Source organism: Equus asinus, chromosome 17 (genome assembly GCF_041296235.1).
Source record: "Equus asinus isolate D_3611 breed Donkey chromosome 17, EquAss-T2T_v2, whole genome shotgun sequence".
In the NCBI taxonomy this organism is placed as follows: Eukaryota; Metazoa; Chordata; class Mammalia; order Perissodactyla; family Equidae; genus Equus; species Equus asinus.
This window is the reverse complement of record NC_091806.1, coordinates 24,587,355-24,606,491: the sequence shown is the minus strand read 5'-3', so window position 1 is coordinate 24,606,491 and position 19,137 is coordinate 24,587,355. Positions and strand designations below refer to the sequence as shown.

Sequence of the window (19,137 nt, the reverse complement as noted above, 5' to 3'; positions counted from 1 at the left end):
ATTTATTTGTGCAGAAGCTTGAGCCTCTAGGTATACACCCTAGTATCTCCCTGTGTCACTCCTCAAGCATGTCCCACTGTCCTTTTTCTACTCAGGTGTAGATGTTTCTACAATATAGAGATAAATTCTACATTTTTAGGTCATGACCAGCTATCAGAACTAAAATGCCTACAGACTCTATTTTGTAGCAAATAAATGCTTTTCAAAAATCATTTGATCTTCTCTGAAGATAATTATAATTCCGGTTGAATTCTTCAAAATGTTTTCTGAGGGGCAAAAAGGTGTTGAAATATTTTTTAACATTACTCTGTTTTATTACTTTTTTAATTTGGAAAAGACTAATGAAAATATGATATAAATTTTCTCCATTTTAGTTTATAGGCATGGCCTGTTGTCTAACATTTTAGAAGTTTTGTCATTCCTAATTCAGATTTGCATTTCATTTCTAATTTCTGTGGTAAGCTATCCATATATATTTTTATCTGAAAAAATTGGGAAAAATTGAATATCAATTAATCATGTAATAGTTGGAACAACTTAAGAGTCAAACATGTTGAAAGGCATCTGGAAATTATTAGCAGGGCTTGTCATTTAGTGGAAAAATAAAAATATGGCATTCTTTTGTTAATGTTCTTCATTTGCTTGTCCATATTCTTCTTTTCTGTGACTATCATGGCATCATATTTTTAGAAGACAAGAATAAGGAAAATAGGTATAAACAATATTAAAAGAAACATGATATGGGAGATTCCTTTAGTTAAAAAAAAATCATTTCTGGGGCCATCACAGTGGCATAGTGATTAAGTTCACGTGCTCCACTTCAGTGGCCCAGGATTCATGGTTCGGATCTCTGATGTGGACCTAGCACTACTCAGCAAGCCGTACTGTGATGGTATCCCACATAAAATAGAGGAAGATTGTCATAGATAGCTTAGAGCCAATCTTCCTCACATGGTTACACAAAAAGTCATTTCTAAGCCAAGTAATTGGCCTGTTTGGTATTTTTAATTCTGTATTTAGGAGTTCAGGGAACATTTATCTTGTTCCAATGTACCTCACGTGGTCTGGACATTTACTGTGGTACAACTGGCTGATAGTCGCTAGGTAGTTCAAACATTTATTGGATTGTATCATATTTCCAGTAATGAAGGTGTATGAGGAAGCAGAATTTCTCTTACTCTGTGGGTGACTGGGAATTTTTATCCTCTATAGGGACATGATGAAATGCAGCTTTTTAAAAAAAGTATGTTCTAAAGTAAAAATCTTATAGAAGGACGGATATATGCCATTCCCCAAATTCTGCCAATTATTTAGCATCTTTGGATGATGACCAGGTAGTCTAGCCATGTCTGGAAGCTTTTCTTTTTATCTATTTACTTTAGATGGGAATTTAACTTCTGATGCAAAACTGCCTCTTGGTGACTGCCCTGTGTATGGCAGCTTTTACTTCTTTATTTCTCAAACTATAGATGAGAGGATTCAACATGGGGATTACAGCTGTGTAGAACACTAACAAAATTTTATTGATGTCCAGAGAAAAAATTGAACCTGGCCTCACATAGATAAAGGAGAGAATCCCATATGAGATACAAACAACTGTGAGATCAGAAGAGCAGGTGGAAAAGGCTTTGTGCCTCCCATCAGTAGAGCAGATCCTCAGGATGACAGTAAGGATGTAAAAATAGGAGATAATAATGGTCAGGCTACTAATGATTAGTACAGCACCAGCCACAGTGAAAACTAACATTTTATTGATCCAGATGTCAGCACATACTAGAGAAAGAAGAGAGATAATGTCATAGAAGAAATGATTGATAATGTTGGAGTGACAAAAGGGAAGTTGAAAAGCAACCATTGTGTGAGTCATGGTGTTTAGGAACCCAAAGGTATAGGGTCCAGCCACCAGCTCTATGCAGAGTCTCTGGGACATGGCAATTGAATACAATAATGGTTTACAGATGGCCATGTAGCAGTCATAGGCCACGAATGCCAGGAGGAGGCACTCAATAGCCTCAAAGAACCCGAAGAACCACTGCTGCAAGGCACATCCCAGGAAAGAGATGGCTTTCCTTTCAGCAAAGAAGTCAGTGAGCATCTTGGGGCTCACAAGTGATGAAAAGCAGATGTCCACAAAGGACAGGTGACTGAGGAAAAAGTACATAGGAGTGTGAAGGCGGGAATCGATCCAGATGAGAATAATCATGCCCAAGTTTCCTGTCATGGTAACAAGGTGAAAAAGCAGAAAGAGCAAGAAAAGAAAGACTTGCATCTGAGGATGGTACTTTAAGCCTTTGAAAATAAACTCTGTGATCCTTGTATAGTTTTCATCAGCCATTGGTTGGTTTGGGTCTCGATAGTGAGAAAACCTGAAAATTGGTAGTGCATACAACTTTACATTTCTTAAAAGGAAAACATAGTACACAAACGATGAAACTACAGGTTCAATTTAGGAACATTGGTGTAAAAAGAAAGCCTAAATAAAATGCTAATCAAATATAATACAATTCTAAACAGCAATATGGCTTAAATGTTTTAAAGAGAAAATTAGGATTTACTGACAAATTGATGAACATTAGAAAACCTATAAAATTATCTACCACATTTACAGATTAAAATTCAAAACATTATTATTATTTCAAGAGAATTTTTAAAAGAATTTGATAAAATGCTGCTTTCAAAAACAAAAGAAAAAACTTTCCAAACTGAAGATATAAAGGAGCTATTTAACTTGGTAAAAAAAAAAACAAAAAACATCAAAAACAAAGAAACAAACAAAACACCTTCCTGACCTTTCCAAAGAATATATGTGTGCAGTGTAAATCACTAGACACATTCACACTGTAAGCAGAAACTATATTGAGATGCTTATAATTTATATTGGTTAACATTATACTGGAGAGCACAGCCAAAGAACTAGAACATAAAAAAAAAAGATATAAGAATTATAGAAAAAAGAGGGAAGAAAATACTCTCATTGTAGGCAAACATACATACATTGAAACAGACAAACAAAATGGACAAGAGTCAATTGATAAGATAATTTTTTAGAAAAAATGAAAGTGTTCAACAAAGTTATAGAATAGAAGATCAATGTAAAAAATCAATAACAATCACAAATTATAATGAAAAAACTCATATTCATTAACAAAAATTGATAAAATAACCATAAATAAGCCTAACAAGGAATTATCAAGATTTTCGTAAAGAAAAATGTGTTATGGAAGTCTACTGAGGCAAAGGAATAAATGCCTAAATCAGAGAAAAATATAATTTGTGTGTTTTTATGTATAATTGAGTCAAAATACATAATTACAAAGATTCATTTCCTCCTGAGAAAGTAAAACTTAGGTCAGACTTGGGGAGTAAGAACCTGTGTGTCCATTCTTCACTTTGCAATAGCAGACACAGATAAGCCAACTGTGAACTGAACAGGAAACAATATTCCTCCCACAGATAAGTTGCAGACTTAAGTGATGTCACAGACCTTCCTTTGAGTAACAGCTCTTTTACTCAACAAGAAACTTTATTTTATGAAGTTATACGCTATCTAAAATTTTTGTTTGAAATTATATGAGCAAGATAACAGCCCACTCTGGCCTGGAAGATCTAAGCCATTTTGACATAACGAAGCAGTCTCATTTCCAATATAGGTACAGAGCTCCACATGAGGAATTTCCAAATACAACATTCCACATCTATTTTAACTTGGTAGTTTCCAAGGAAATGACTCTTTGCCTGCTTTATAGTTTAGACTTGCCATGATGTTGCCCCTTTACATACAGCCTTGCTTTGCTTTGACTTTATCAAAATTTTTCTTGACTTAAATTTCACCTAAACTCTGTCTTTCTCAAAGTCCTCTAATAACTCTATTTTTCCTTTGTTCTATGAGATCCCCATTGTTCCTGGGGTTTGTAGTCTCCCTCATTGCAATGAATCAATATAGCTGATTGGTCAGACTTACACTTGCTACAGGTTACCTAAGGCTGATTGGGCTAGGGCACTCACTAATTTTGTTGGTGAATTTAATGAAATTCCAACCGATATCTAAAAAATTTTCAATGAAACAATCTGATTTAAAATTTATGGAAGAGAAAAATATTCAAAAGTAGCCAAGACAATTTTCAAAAAGAAAAACAAAGAAAAGGGAGGTGCTATCCCACGTATCAACACTGATATAAAGCTATCACAATTAAAACAGAATGGTGTTACTGAAGTAGACAAAGAAGTGAATAGAAAAGAACAGAAAACCTAGAAAAACATAAGCAGATCTAGGTATACATGTCAATTGAGTATGAATAAATGTTTTATTTCAAATCAGGAAAGTAAATATGAATCACTCATTAAAAAAGTGATACAATATTTGGATGACCATTTGAAAAAATAAATAGTACTAAAATTCTACCCCATATCACTTTAACTAAAAGACATCCTAACTGTAAATATATGACAAGAAAATAGTATTGTGATTTTGTAATATGGATAATCTTCTTAAACAGAACATAAAAATCACATTAAGAGGGGCCGGCTTGGTGGCACAGCAGTTAAGTGCGCATGCTCCGTTTCTCCACAGCCCAGGGTCCGCTGGTTCGGATCCTGGGTGCGGACAGGACACTGCTTGGCAAAAAGCCATGCTGTGGTAGGCATCCTACTTATAAAATAGAGGAAGATGGGGCATGGATGTTAGCTCAGGACTAGTGTTCCTCAGCAAAAAGTGAAGACTGGAATAGGAAAAAGGCTAAGAGATAGTTAGCTCAGGGCTAATCTTCCTGAAAAAAAAAAATCACATGAAGAAAATGTTGATAAATTTTACTATGTGATTTTAATGAACATACACTCTGAGTACAATAAAGCACACAGATTGGGAAAAGTATTAGAACATATATTACAAAGATTAAAAGCAAGACACACAAAGAACTACCAGAAATCATCAATTAAACTAGCAAATATCATTGTAATAATAGGAAGAAGGTTTATAATGGCATGGTACAAGAAAATGCATTCAATGTCCCAATAAAGGAGAAAATGCTTAATCTCCCTAATATTCATGGCAATCAAATTGAAACATGATATACTATTTTCACCCATCAAACTGACAAAATATTGAGAACTGTGAAAATATAAAATACCAATTAGGCGGTGAGAGAACATGGTGATCACTCATACCACAGGGGGCTGGGCCCTGGACGGCAATTTTTCGCTCTCTTGAATTTTTTTTAAAAAGTACATACCTGGTGACCCAGAAATTCCATTACTTAGTATCTACCCCGAGGAAACACACAAGGAAAAAACAATGATGTCCAGTACAGTATTGTTTAAAATGACAAAAAACTGGAACCCACAGGGATATTCTCTGAAAGAATAACAGCAGAATACACTTTGGTATAGCCATTCTATTGGAATGCTGTACAGAAGTTTAAAAATTAGGTAGTTGTATATGTACAAACATGGTTAATTTTCCAAGATATATGTAGGAGAAACAAGTCACAAAATAATGTGTACAGTATGATATTAGGAATATTTTTTAAACCTCAATATTTTCTTTAATTATAATTATTTAAGTGTGTGTGTGTGTAAATAAAATAACAGAATCTGGAAGAATATATACCAAATTAGCAGTCGTCATCTCTGAGAACAGAGAGGGAGGGAGCTGGTGTGTGGGTGGGTAATCAAATAAGACCCTAATTTTACCTGCAAATATAAGTATTTGTTACAAGGAGAAAGTATACATAAATTACCTTTATAATTAAAAATAATCTAAAATAAAACAAAAAGTAACAATAATCTTAAGCGATTCCTTAAGGTATTTCAGCAAATAAAAAACGGAGAGAAGAAAAGAAAATAATTACAAGCAATCTGGAATAGGAACAAGAGGTAAGAGATGTGTGAAGACTAGTAGGGAGTAAGTGAGAAACAACTGTAAGTTATGCATTTGGAGTTGTAGATTTCTAAAGTTCTAAGAAACTGAATGAACTCTAGACCCTACTTCACTTTTTATAAATAAGAAAACTCAGCTTCCAAGATATCTGACCACAAGACCACGGAGATGATGGAAAATACGCAACCACTTTCTGCCATGCAGCGTTAAAGTGCATGATTGGTTTCATGATATGATACATTTGAGGCCACAATGAAAATTGGACAAGGAAAAGCATCTGTAGAGTATTTGAGATTTACCAGACTCTGCCCCAAGTGCTTTGCAAATGTCAGCCCATCCGTTTTCCACCCAAGCCTAGGTAAGAAACATTTTGTCATCTCCACTTGACAGAGCAGGCAACTGAGACTGTAAATGTGAAAGGTGGTGTCTAAAGTCCCAGAGCTAGCATCTCCTAAAGGTTATTCAAGAGTAAGACACTTCCTTGTCTGACTACAGAGTCTCTATCCGTTCAACAATGTCACTCTCCCAAGAGGGAAGCTTAGACCTTTCCATGTCCCAGCCAATCCTGCATGCTGTTTCTGGAATACAGAATCAGTCAAATTCCAAATGAAATTTAACAGTTAAGGACTTGATTACAAAGATAGTAATGAATTTCCAGAGAAATCCTGAATAGAGTCCAACTTTAGGCAAGTACAAGGGCTTTCAAACATCTGCAAATTGTGCTCTCATTTATAATTCCCTCATTAATCTTCATATCCTATGCTTTGAGCGTGATGCCCATAACCCAATGCAACATGCTATACAGATGGCACTAAAACTGGAGTGAGTGGCCCAGCTTCTCTCCTGTTCAGGGCATAGTCAACAAGGTTTTACATTAGATTGGTGAAGCATTCTAACCAGTTATGATCTGACAGTTGTTATTACTCTGTGTACCAAATAAACACATCTTAAATGCCAGTCATTTTCATCTTCCCATAAATCCATTTAACTCATTTTGAACTTCTTAAAGAGTAAACACAGGGGCAGAAATAGATAAAAAATGATCTAAACTTATATTCCAATGAATTATTTCCTTCTTTAGAGAATTAAAACTAAAATGGTGTATAAATTGTACTCTTTTTCAGCATCTCCATCTTCCCACCCCTACCTGTGTGTGCCTCTGCTTTCTAGGACTCACTTGGTTTTATTCTTAGTTTTCTTTCCAAGGAGCTAGTAAGATTCCACTCTGAAATAAATTATTATTTTCATGTGCATTAAAGTTTCAAGAAGTAGTTACATCATTTTTTTTTTCCTGGGAAAATTCATGTCCCTAACGTATGTGATACTTCGGGAATGTTATTGTTGGGAGGTAAGTAAATTAAAATGTTCTTGCGGTCTTTGAACACTTTAAAAATCCACTGGGATCAACTTGCTTGTTTTCTGCATTTGACTGGGTAAATTCTTTATTTCTTACCTTCTTCTCAACAAAGAAATATTTAAAGAGTAAACTTTAGTGCGAAAATGTTACAACTGCTGAGTTTTCCCCACAAGAAGTACCACAAAATTTTGGCAACTGCTCAGGTAAAGTACATTATAGTAGAGGATCTGCCAGAAGCATAGCCTATTTGGAATTGTGATAGTTTGTCTTCTTTTTCTAATACTGACAAGAAAATCACTGAGTCAGAATGTGTGAAGAATTTCCATAATATTCATACAGGTTTTTGCATGAAATTTGAGAGAGGTTTCACTGACAAATGCAAGTCCGGTGCTACACTTTTAAGCTTTTATTGATGCTACATTTTTAAACTTTTATTGATTTTATTTATTTGTGCACAGAAAAGTGCGCAAATCTTAAGTGTACCACTCAGTGAATTATGACAAAGTAAACCACGATGCAAGTAAGGAAATAGAATGTCTCCACCATCCATATTATGTTTGTGAAATGAATCTTTTGTTGAATAAATCTCTAGTTCATATATTTTATTGCTGTTAGTATTCCATTATATTGATATTCCACAAATGATTTATCCATTCCTTTGTTGGTGGGCATTTGAGTTGTTACCAGTTTTTAACTTCTGTGAATTTTTCATCAATGAACCTTCAAAGAACTCCATGCCTTTCAGTGTTTATGAGCATGCTTTTTTCTTGGGAAATATCTGATAGTAAAATTTCTTCGTTAAAGTGTACATATATGTTTCTGTTAATGGATAACTCAGGACATTTTCCAAAACCCATAACTTAGACTTCCATAAGTGAATGACTCAATATTTGTCATTTTAGCCATCTTGGTAAGTATATAATGACATCCCATTGTGCCTTTACTGCCATTTCCCTGATTTCTGGTGAGATTGAACAAACAAAGTATTTACAGACCATTTGCGTTACCACTTTTCTGAATTGCATACTCAAGTCTCCTACCCACATTTTTTCACTGGATTGTTTGTCTTTTTTTAAAAATTACCATAGTTATTCGTATATTCCAGATATGTCGGTTATATGCATTGTAAATACATTTTCCCTAGCTGTCCCTTACCTCCTTATGCTCTTAAGGGTAAATCTAAAGTTCTCCATTTTAACGTAGTCCAGGAAATCAATACTTCCCTTCATGTTTTGTATTTTTGTACCCTATATTTTAAAAAGTTTCAACAATGTGTCATAAAGATATTCTCCTATATTATCTTCTAGATGTTTTAATTCCTTGTCTTTTTCGTCCTCATCTCAAAATCATCTGGAAATGATTTTAGTGTGTATAGTGAGATGGGGGTAAAATTCCATGTCTTTTTCCAGTACATATCCAATGGATCCAACAACATTTTTTAAAATCCTTTCTTTCTCCACTACCCTGTAGTGTCACTCTTGTCATAAATGAAGTTTCCATGTATTATATACTGCAAACAAAACTTCCAGTATATCAGTGACCTGGTAAATGGCATACCCAGGAATTAAACAGAGTTTCAAATTGTCTGTCCAGTATTCTTTTTTTTTTTTTTAAGATTGACACCTGAGCTAACAACTGTTGCCAATTTTTTTTTTTTTTGCTTTATTTCCCCAAATCCCCCCAGTACATAGTTATACATCTTAGTAGCTGGTCCTTCTAGTTGTGGCATGTGGGACACCACCTCAACGTGGCCTGAGGAGCAATGCCATGTCCACACCCAGCATCTGAACCAGGGAAACTCTGGGCCCCCGCAGCGGAGCACACTAACTTAACCACTGGGCCACAGGACCGGCCTCCTGTCCAGTATTCTTTTTACCACAGATTTCTGAATCAACATCTGTGGTGCAGCACACTTACAATTCTATTTTATCTGCCCTCTATAAAATTTTTTCCTTTCAAACTTACTCTTAAATGCATTTTTCACCTCCTGGTTCCTCAAGCTATGGGTGGGAGTGTTCAACATCAGGATTACCGTCGTATAAAATAGAGAAATCACTTTATTGATACCCAGGGACAAACCTGAGCAAAGCTGAACATGGATAAAGAAAGCAGTCCCATATAGGATGGAGACTGTGACCAGGTGAGAAGAACAAGTGAAGGAAGCTTTCCACCTCCCATCAGCTTTCTTGACTTTCAAGATGGTCACGAGGGTAAAAGCCTAGGAGAACATAGTGATCAGAACACTACAGATCCAGACCCAAAAGAAAAGCATAAATTTAATCATCAAGGTGTCTGCACATGCAAGAGTAAGTAGTGGTGAAATATCACAGAAAAAGTGATTAATGATATTTGGACCACAGAAGGGTAAGCAAAAAGTCAATGACATAAAAATCATGATGCATTTAAGAGCCATGGCATAAGGTCCTACCACCAGCTGCACATAGACCATTTGGGATATAACATCAGTTTACAGATTACAGTTTACAGACCATTTGGGATACAACATCAGTTTACAGATGTAAACTGCTGATCATATGCCATGGAAGCCAGGAAGAAACACTCAGTTGCCACAAAGAGACCAGAGAACCACATCTGTGCAGCACAACCCATGAAATAGAAGCATTTTTTCACCCACAAAAATAGCACACATTCTTGAGGGTAATGGAAGAGGAGGAACAAATATCTACAAAGTGGCTAAGGAAAAAGTACATAGGAATGTGAAGTCTGGGATGAACCTACATGAGAGTGATCATCGCCTAATTACCCCCCAAAGTGTGGCAAGATAGACAAGGAGAAGAGTGACAAAAACAACAATCTGCTGAGGGAAATGATCTATGAGGCTCAAGAAAAGAAATTCAGACACTATTGTCTGATTCTTATGTTCCATTGTTCTGTTGTAATCTGCTACAGGAAATAAAAAATAACTTTATTTATTTATTTATTTTTTGGAAGATTGGCTCTGAGCTAACATCTGTGCCCATCTTCCTCTACTTTATATGTGGGACACCTGCCACAGCATGGCTTGATAGGTGGTGCATAGGTCCGCACCCAGGATCCAAATCAGCAAGCCCTGGGTCACCAGAGTGGAGTTCGCAAAGTTCGCCACTACACCACCAGGCTGGCCTGAAAATAATTTTATTTTTTAGAAATTAATTGGCATTTACAAAATAGTCTTTTAAACTACTTATAAGTGTTTTTATCTGTTAGGAAATAATATTGGTCTGGTCAACAGTTTTCTGGGTACTAGTTTCTGTCAGTTATGCACAGATTTCATGTAAACTTGATGTTTTTGGATTCAGTACTCCCTGCCACCCACAAAGGAGTCCAACTATAAGATCTTAAACTCCCTTGACTTCTAAAATTGAAATGAGATTCAGTCTTGTATTTCATCTTATTGCTTGACTGTATAATAATACCCACCCAGGAATATGGTTCCCAGTGATATTGTAAGAAATGATGAGAAATTCAGATCCCGATGATAGACATTTGAGATAGGCTAAACAAAATAGAAATAAAGCTCTTTCTGTTCCTGTCCTGATGGGACAGATGTAACCATTAGGATGTCAGAACAACATTCATATCTGTTTATACTAATCTATTCCCCTTATGAACGGTTTAAAAAGGGAAATGAATACAAATGTCAGAAAGATATTTAGCATGGAGATTATGTAGTAACACATGATAGTCATACTTATGCTTATAAGGGACTGCGCTGTAAACAAGAGACTAAATTTGTTTACTCTTTGATCATCCTGAAAACAGAAGAGGCACAAAGAAATAAGAACAGAGGATTCAAGATTGGTGTTAAATGAAGTGAAGAAAATTCCACCAGCTATGTAATGCAAATAAAATAATATAATGCTTTGGAACGTATTAACCTGTCCTTCCTCTGAGGTTAATTAATCCGTAAAATATTGCACAACAACTTTCCATAGAAATCATGTAGAAAAATAAGTAGCCACTGTAAACTGAGCGATTTTGTCTCCAGATAATTTTTACCTATCACATCTATGAATGTATAAATATATTTTGTTGATCAGCATAATAAAATTATTTTCCCTAATTTTCCATAATGTTTATGAAATTTTTGAAGGCGTAAATTCTGACAGGTAATTTCTATCTTATTAATAAACTATGTAAAATGCTTAACACTTTTTTTTTGAGGAAGATTAGCCCTGAGTTAACTGCTGGCAATCCTCCTCTGTTTGCTGACGAAGACTGGCCCTGAGCTAACATCCGTGCCCATCTTCCTCTACTTTGTATGTGGGATGCCTACCACAGCATGGAGTGCCAAACAGTGCCATGTCTGCACTGGGGATCCAAACCAGCCAACCCCGGGCCGCCAAGAAGTGGAACGTGCCCACTTTGCTGCACCACAATGCCGGCCCCTATAATAAGCTTTCATTTGTGTAATTTTAAAAGCCTACACATGCCTTTAACCAAATGAAAGATATTTACAATACAGCATTTGACAGAGAATAGAATACAAAACAGTATATAAAGTGTATTTATTCACAGAAAGACTCAAGAATTAGCTTTAAATCTTCAATTTTATTAAAGTTTTCCCCTCAAGACACGTAATTACATTTTACTACCATTATTTTGCCAAAAAAAGTAATAATACTACTCCCCAGCCAATCCTACTAACCAAGGAGAGATTTATTCCTTCTAGCCAAGGATGTGAATCACAACAGGAATATCTAGGCACCATAGGGTGGTCCTAGCTTCTGGTCCCTTTGATTCTCATTGTCTTCCTCGCTTATCTGCTCAGTAACTCTTTTTGGGTCCAGAATCTAAATTGTGAAATATAACTAAGAAGCAGCTGCTAGTGAGGTGATATCTGGATTTATAATATCTGATCTCAGTATCCCCAAAAGTTTATTTGAATCAGATTTCTAAATAGACATAGTCATTCAAAGGAGACATGGTCACTTATTCATTGGGCATGGCCAGTGCGTGATGAAATTGTCTCTCCAATTACTTCCTAGGAAGAAGGAAGTTTTAAAATCAGCTCTTGCCTAGACATCAGGCAATAGGAAAAGTGTGAACTACAAGCTGTTTCCATCGGTTACACCGAATGATACAGCAGATTCTGTTTATGCCTCATCCTTATCATCTCAGTGCACATCAGCGCAAGCTTCAACCACCAACATCTGCATTTCTTCTCTTGATGTTTTATCTTCCTGATGCTCTTCCACCTGCCTGGCAAGCCAAAAGTGACAGGAAATTAGCACTTCTCAGGAGGAGCTCTCCACCAAAGACTGGCCTATGTAGACATTCCCTGGCTCCCTGCACCTCAAGTGGCATTAATCCAATGCATGTTTTTTTTCACACTGGCACCCAGAGATCTCTAGCAGGATTAACGCTCAGTTGCCTACTGCAGCAATCTGCTCATGAACACACTAAAGTAATACTTCAAGACATAGAAGTTTGCTATATATAATCCCAAAGGTATCCACTAGAAAAGATAAAAAACACGTTAGAAAGTAATACATGTCCTTATACCACCAAGCCCAAAATAAAAATAGGGAACTCATACCAGAGAGTAGTTTTTCCCATTCACTGTCTCATTTCCTAACTCCTCAGCTAGTACTTCCTTTGCTTCCCAAATAAGCTGTTTGCACTTGAATTTTTATCACAGGGTTTTCTTCTGGGAAAACTCAAGCTAAGACAGCTGGTATAAGAAGTGGTCCTTTAGAAACAGATGGCAACAAGAGCCCATTGCTGCTGGAGCCCTTAAAACATTAACCACCACTTCCCACACTTCATTGTTAAAATCATACTGGAAGAGAATGTTCCACAATCAACTGCTAGAACATTGGAAGCCTTGGTAAAACACATGTGTTCTAGCAGGTGGAAGATAAACTACTAATATTCAAGAACTTGATACTTTGGGGAAGTTTTTACAGATCAAGTGATTAGAAGCATACTGGAACACCCCCTCCAATGTAAAATTCATGAAGAATGAACCATAGTGTCCTGGTAGGCTTCTTTGGATTTCAGAGACAACGAATTACACAGCGGGGAATATTTCTTCAATCAATTTATCAAATGCCACAGAAGACAGCCAGCATTAAGTGTCATGCATCCATGTCCAGAACTTTAGGAGCAAATCCTTCTCATTTGGAACAAAGAATCTTATGACTTTTGAGAAACAGCACTTGGTCTATTTTTCTTTTAGAAATATAGACTACTGACAGGAAGAACATTTCACAAGGGGCATCATGTGAGTATGCATCCAGACCTTCTATAATGAGCTGATCCTCTAAGATCCTCCAATAAATAAAGTCAGACAGGTGCAGAAGGAATCTATCATAGGATGAAAATGATACATTTGGTTCAAGCTCAAGTAGAACCAGAGGGCACGTATAAACTGCGATTCAAATGTGTATGAATAAAACATCTACTTTCCTGCTTTCAATGCAGCTCCTCCTGAAGTAATCAATGTCAACAGATTGTTGTGTATCCTTTATAGGTATCCCTATGTTAATGCACCTGCATACGTGTACGTCTTATTCATTATTTAGGTTTCACTCTTTTTCTTAATGTTCACTGCTGCACGTTGATCTTCAAGTTGATTTTTTTTCACATAATAGTGATCATGTCAGTCCATGATTACCTAATTTAGTCTCTTCATTTGTTGCACATTACACAGAAAAAAATATACTTTTCTAGTAATAATGGATATTCTAGTTATTTCCTTTATTTTTCTTTGCCACTGCATTTAATGCTGAAATATATATAATCTTATGCATTGGCATTTGTATTTCTGTAGTCTAGATTTCTGAAAGAGTTTTCAAGGTCGAATGCCATATAAATTCATCATTTTAATGGAAACTATCAAATCATTTTTTGGAGATGGAGTGATTCATACTCTCAGCAAGAAATAATGAGTGTACGTAACCAAATAGAAACCTCATCATGATGTTTCGTTAGCATTGAAAGGCACTTCAATGACATTTAAGTTCATTTTAATTACTTGATCACTAATGATGTTCAACATTTTTCCTATATTTTCAACAATTTGCATTCCTGTATTGGTGAGTAGCCTGTTCATTTGTCCATTTATCTGTAGTTTTTCTTTTTGATTGTAAATTTTGGACTATTCTTTGAATATTGGGGATATCTTCTCATTGTTTGGCACATGTACATAAATATTTTCTCTCATTTTATTGTTTGTCTTTTAATATTGCTACAGTGCTTTGTTCTTTCCGTTTAATTTTCCTGTCTGGATTAAACAGTATTCACATACCCATGATTGCACAAATATGCATCCAAGTTTTCTTCTAAGTATGTTTTCACATTTGTATTCTCAATACATCTCAATGTTATTTTGAAACCCCATCACGTCACAGAGAACGAGACTAAGACAGGAAAATATTTAGACGCTATTTCATTTTAAAAAATCTGTGAATTGGCAGAGCCAGAACTCACATACAGATTCTGATTTCAGTTCAGTGTTCTTTTTTGCTGTATATTTTGCACCAACATCTATGGTGCAACACAAATAGAGTTCTTTTTTACCCACCTATCAGAGAATATTTCCTTTCTAACTTCCTCCTGAATGTATCTTTTAATTCCTCTTCCTCAAGCTGTAGATGAGAGGGGTCAATGTTGAGGTCACCATAGTATAAAAATGAGAAATTGCTTTATTGATATTGAAGGAGGAACTAGAGCCAGGAGAAACATAGATAATGAAAAGAGTCCCACCAAAGGATGGAGATGGCTGTCAAGTGAGAAGAACAAGTGGAGAAAGCTTTCCACCTCCTACCAGCTCTCAGAATCTTCAAGATGGCCACCAGGAGGCAAACATAGGAGACCATGAGGATCAGGCCGCTGAGTACTCTTATAGCTTCAGCCAAGATCAAAAGCACTAATTTATTAATCCAGGTGTCTGCACATGCAAGGGAAAGCAGTTGTTAAATTTCATAGAAAAAGTGACTGATAACATTTGGACCACAGAAGGATAAGCAAAAAATGAGAATTGTATGAGTCATTGTGCTTGTAAGAGCCATGGCATAATGTTTTCCACAAGCTTCACACAGACCCTCTGGGTCATAATGAGTATATACAACAAGGGCTTACAGATGGCTGTATACTGATCATATGCCATGGAATCCAGGAGACACTCATTTGCCACAAAGAGACCAGAGAACCACATCTGTGCAGCAGAATGCATGAAAGAGATGCCTTTTTTCTACACAAGGATATCACACATCATCTTGGAGGCAATGGAAGAGGAGGAACAAATGTCTATAAATGATAAGTGGCTGAGGAAAAAGTACATAGTAGTGTGGAGTCTGGGATCAGTCCACATGAGAGTAACCATCCACAAGCTACCCCCCAATGTCACAAGATAGACAAGGAGAAGCACAACAAAGAGAACAAACTACTGAGGGAGATGATCTGTGAACTCCAAGAAAAGAAATTCAGTCACTGTCGTCTGATTCTTAGCTTCCATTTGTCTGTTGTAATTGATTACAACAAAGAAAAAGAATTTTTATCATAAAAATCAATTATTAGCAGCTACAAAATAATATTTTAAGCTACTAACATATTATTTTAAAAGGTCTATAACAAACAGTTATTGAAATGTTGAACTGGAAAACAATATTCCTGGACATTAGGTCTGGAAGTTGTACCGAGATCCTGTGTAAACTTAGGCAGTTCACCCTTGATCTCTTTGGATTTACTACTCTCTCCTGTAAGAAGAGGTGTCCAACTACATCATCTACAACTCCCTCAAGTTAGAAAGTTTTTTAATAATAAGAATTACTCTCCATGTTTCATCTAACCACTTAGGAATATCTGTACTGGGAATAGTGTAGAAACCAATAATATAATCAGGTGCTGACATTAGACATCTGGGAAAGACTAAGAGGGGAGTTGCTTTTCTTATTGAATGATCAGTACCATTCTAATATTATTAAGATATAATTCATATATGTGTTTATTAGTCTGTCCTCTAGTCCCACTTATAATGGGATGTGAGAATGATAATGTACACAATTGATAAACAGGTTATTCATTCTGAAGATTAGTAGAAATAAATGATAGCTGTTCATATTCATAAAGAGTTACCATGAAACAAAGCATAGATTTAACCTACGACAGATTTGAAGACAGAAGAGGTACCAAGAACCAAGAATATAAAATGAAAGATTCAAAGCAAAAGATGGGGGTAGAAATTACTCCCAACCACACAACTCCAATAAAAGAATATGATGCCATGGGAAAGGCACTGTCTTTGAGATCAAGTGATCTGGTAAATGTTCCGCAGCAACTCGTCATAAAAATTGTGCAGAAATGAAGCATCTGTTGCACCAAAATAGCATAAAATTATTTTATGTGATTTTCCCTATTTTATATGAACTTGTTCTAAGGAACTTATCCTGAAATCTGTTAGACAATATCAATTATAATAATAATATATGTAAAATGTCAAATGCATAATACTTTATGCAGGGAACATGTTCAAGAAAATATTACTTTCTAACTCATTAGTCAAGGCAGAAAAAAATCAATCTTTAAAATTCCTAGGGAAAGATCAATAACTAGGATAATTTATTGGAAAAAATATGGTTTTAAATAATATTTGTTATCATTTCAAATAACGTCCTCCTTAAATAAAATGAAAACTATATACTACTCTTGAATTAAATAATAATTAATAGGTGGAGCTTGATAAATGATATAAATAGTGACCATATCTGTTAAATTTATGATCATCTTACCATTATCTTAAAAGTTTTCATAGTGCTATGTGGAATACATCTTCAGCAGTCACAAAGACTATTATAGGCTTATTAGGAGCTTTATCCGTTGCATGAATGGTTCTGTTTATGCCCTTCCAAATATGCCAGTATAGGTGTGTGGGGGTAAGAGTGATACAGACGGCTCTTAGTTTTGGTCCAACCAATCATCCTTTCTTTCCTTCTCTCTTTTATTTCTTTTATTTATTTGAATATATGTTAATTAGAGTCCTCTATAAAATGAGGAGGATGATCTCTATACCCCTTCATATCAAACATTCTATGACTTTAGAATTCCTCATGGACACTGCAGTATCTCTATATTATAAACAAATAAACAGGAAAGTCAGTTCAGAAAAGTCACATAAACCAGTAGTTTTGTCTTATAAGGATGTGAACAAAATACCAAAGTCTCTTCTCTTTAGAGAAATTGGGGCGGGGAGATTGTATTCCTGAAGTTGAAACTCATCCTGATGATTCTTCACCATACATCAAAAGCTTCATATTATCCAATGCAATGCATTCACTTTAAGGATATCCTTCATATAGCTCCTTTACTGCTTCAAAGGAAATGATCACTTTCTAGATGGAGGGATAGAACATTCACTTCCTTTCATGGTAGTAACCTTTCCTGAGGTGCATGACTTTCCAGATACTTGGTGAAGAAGACAAATCCCCCATCTTGAAGAGCTTGGGAGTAGAGATGCTATTTGACCTGCACATTGGTTCACATACCACACAGAATAAGGGACGTTTTCTTGAGAGTTTTCAATAATTTACAGACAGGTCTCCAAAGAACTAAAACCTCAAGAGTTTACACCTAAAGAGACAAAACTAACACAATCTTGGTAGCATTTGGACTGCGTATTATTTCCTAATTGTGTCTTTTCTAATAAAGAGGATTCCTAAGAAAATAGTCTGGCTGTTTCCCCTCTTGGGATCATCCTTTGCCAAAAGAGAGCCCTCTTTTCTGTCAGTGGTGAGTAATGCACTACGCAGCAAGCATGAGCTGGGATGAAGTAGTTTCCTACCTGGATTCTGGAGAGACATTGCCTAAATATAAATCTCAATTCCACAGCTTACTGGCTGTGTCACTTTGAGGAAGTTTTTTAATCTCTCTGTGCCTCGTTCTCTTAATCTATAGAATAAAGAAAAATGATTTCTAGCTCACAGAAATGTTAGAAAGGTTTAATGAAGTAATACATTTAAAGTACTTCGTAGAGTGTCCAGCACAGAATCAGTGCTCCTTAATGTCATTTAGATTTCTATTGCATAGTTGGGGAGACAAAACCTAGAGATAAAAATAAAACAGCAGTTGAAAAGAGCTGCTGAAAAGAGTTTTCTTAACTTTAGGCAAAATTCTAAAGAAACAGTCACTGGACACTCAAGGAAGGCCAAATCACTGTCAGCTGACAAAGATGCGAAAATGTTCAGAGAAGGAATTGGTCTGGAAAGAAAAGCAAAATTCAAATAAATTGAAGTTAAGAGGAAGGGCAGTCCAGGCAGTGCTAAGGAGATCAACAGAAGCAGGGGAGCGGGAGGAGAGGAAAGGAAGTTGTTTGGCATGTAAGGATCACAGGAGAGAGAAGAAAGTGTAGAGTCTGATGACACAGGTTGAAGTATCTCAGTCATCACCTTCTCTGGGAGCCTTATGGTTTATCCCAAGAAGAGTTGATATCTCATTTTATCAACCTACATAACATTTTACTGGTAGGTGGCTGATAGTTCAAAGTATCTATCTCAGAAGGTTGTCAATAATTGGTGTTCTGTGAGTATTTGTTGAATTAGTGGAAAATAAACTCCAAAAATCTGTAGTTCACAATGGCTTATATTTAGCGATTAAGATTATATTGTGGGGCCGGCCCAGTGGCGCAGTGGTTAAGTTGGCACGTTCTGCTTCTTGGCGTCCCAGGGTTCACTGGTTCGGATCCCGGGTGCAGACATGGCACAGCTTGGCACGCCATGCTGTGGTAGGCATCCCATGTATAAATAGAGGAAGATGGGCATGGATGTTAGCTCAGGGCCAGTCTTCCTCAGCAAAAAGAGGAGGACTGGCAGTAGTTAGCTCAGGGCTAATTTTCCTCAAAAATAAAAAAAGATTATATTGTATACTTTTGATTAAAGATGTCAGGGAAAAAGTATGTCTATCTGTT

The 19,137-nt window shown here is 36.0% G+C and overlaps 1 protein-coding gene and 1 pseudogene across 1 annotated transcript; both read right to left on the bottom strand.

Annotated features, from left to right (window-relative positions):
- Nucleotides 1-1,390: 1,390 nt before the first annotated feature.
- Nucleotides 1,391-2,335, bottom strand: LOC106844116 (olfactory receptor 5G9-like). Its single transcript, XM_014861422.2, has one exon. It carries the CDS (start codon nucleotides 2,333-2,335, stop codon nucleotides 1,391-1,393), a length of 945 nt encoding a protein of 314 aa, XP_014716908.2.
- A 12,417-nt stretch (nucleotides 2,336-14,752) lies between these two features.
- Nucleotides 14,753-15,693, bottom strand: LOC106844059 (olfactory receptor 5G3-like; annotated as a pseudogene).
- Between the last annotated feature and the right edge of the window lie 3,444 nt (nucleotides 15,694-19,137).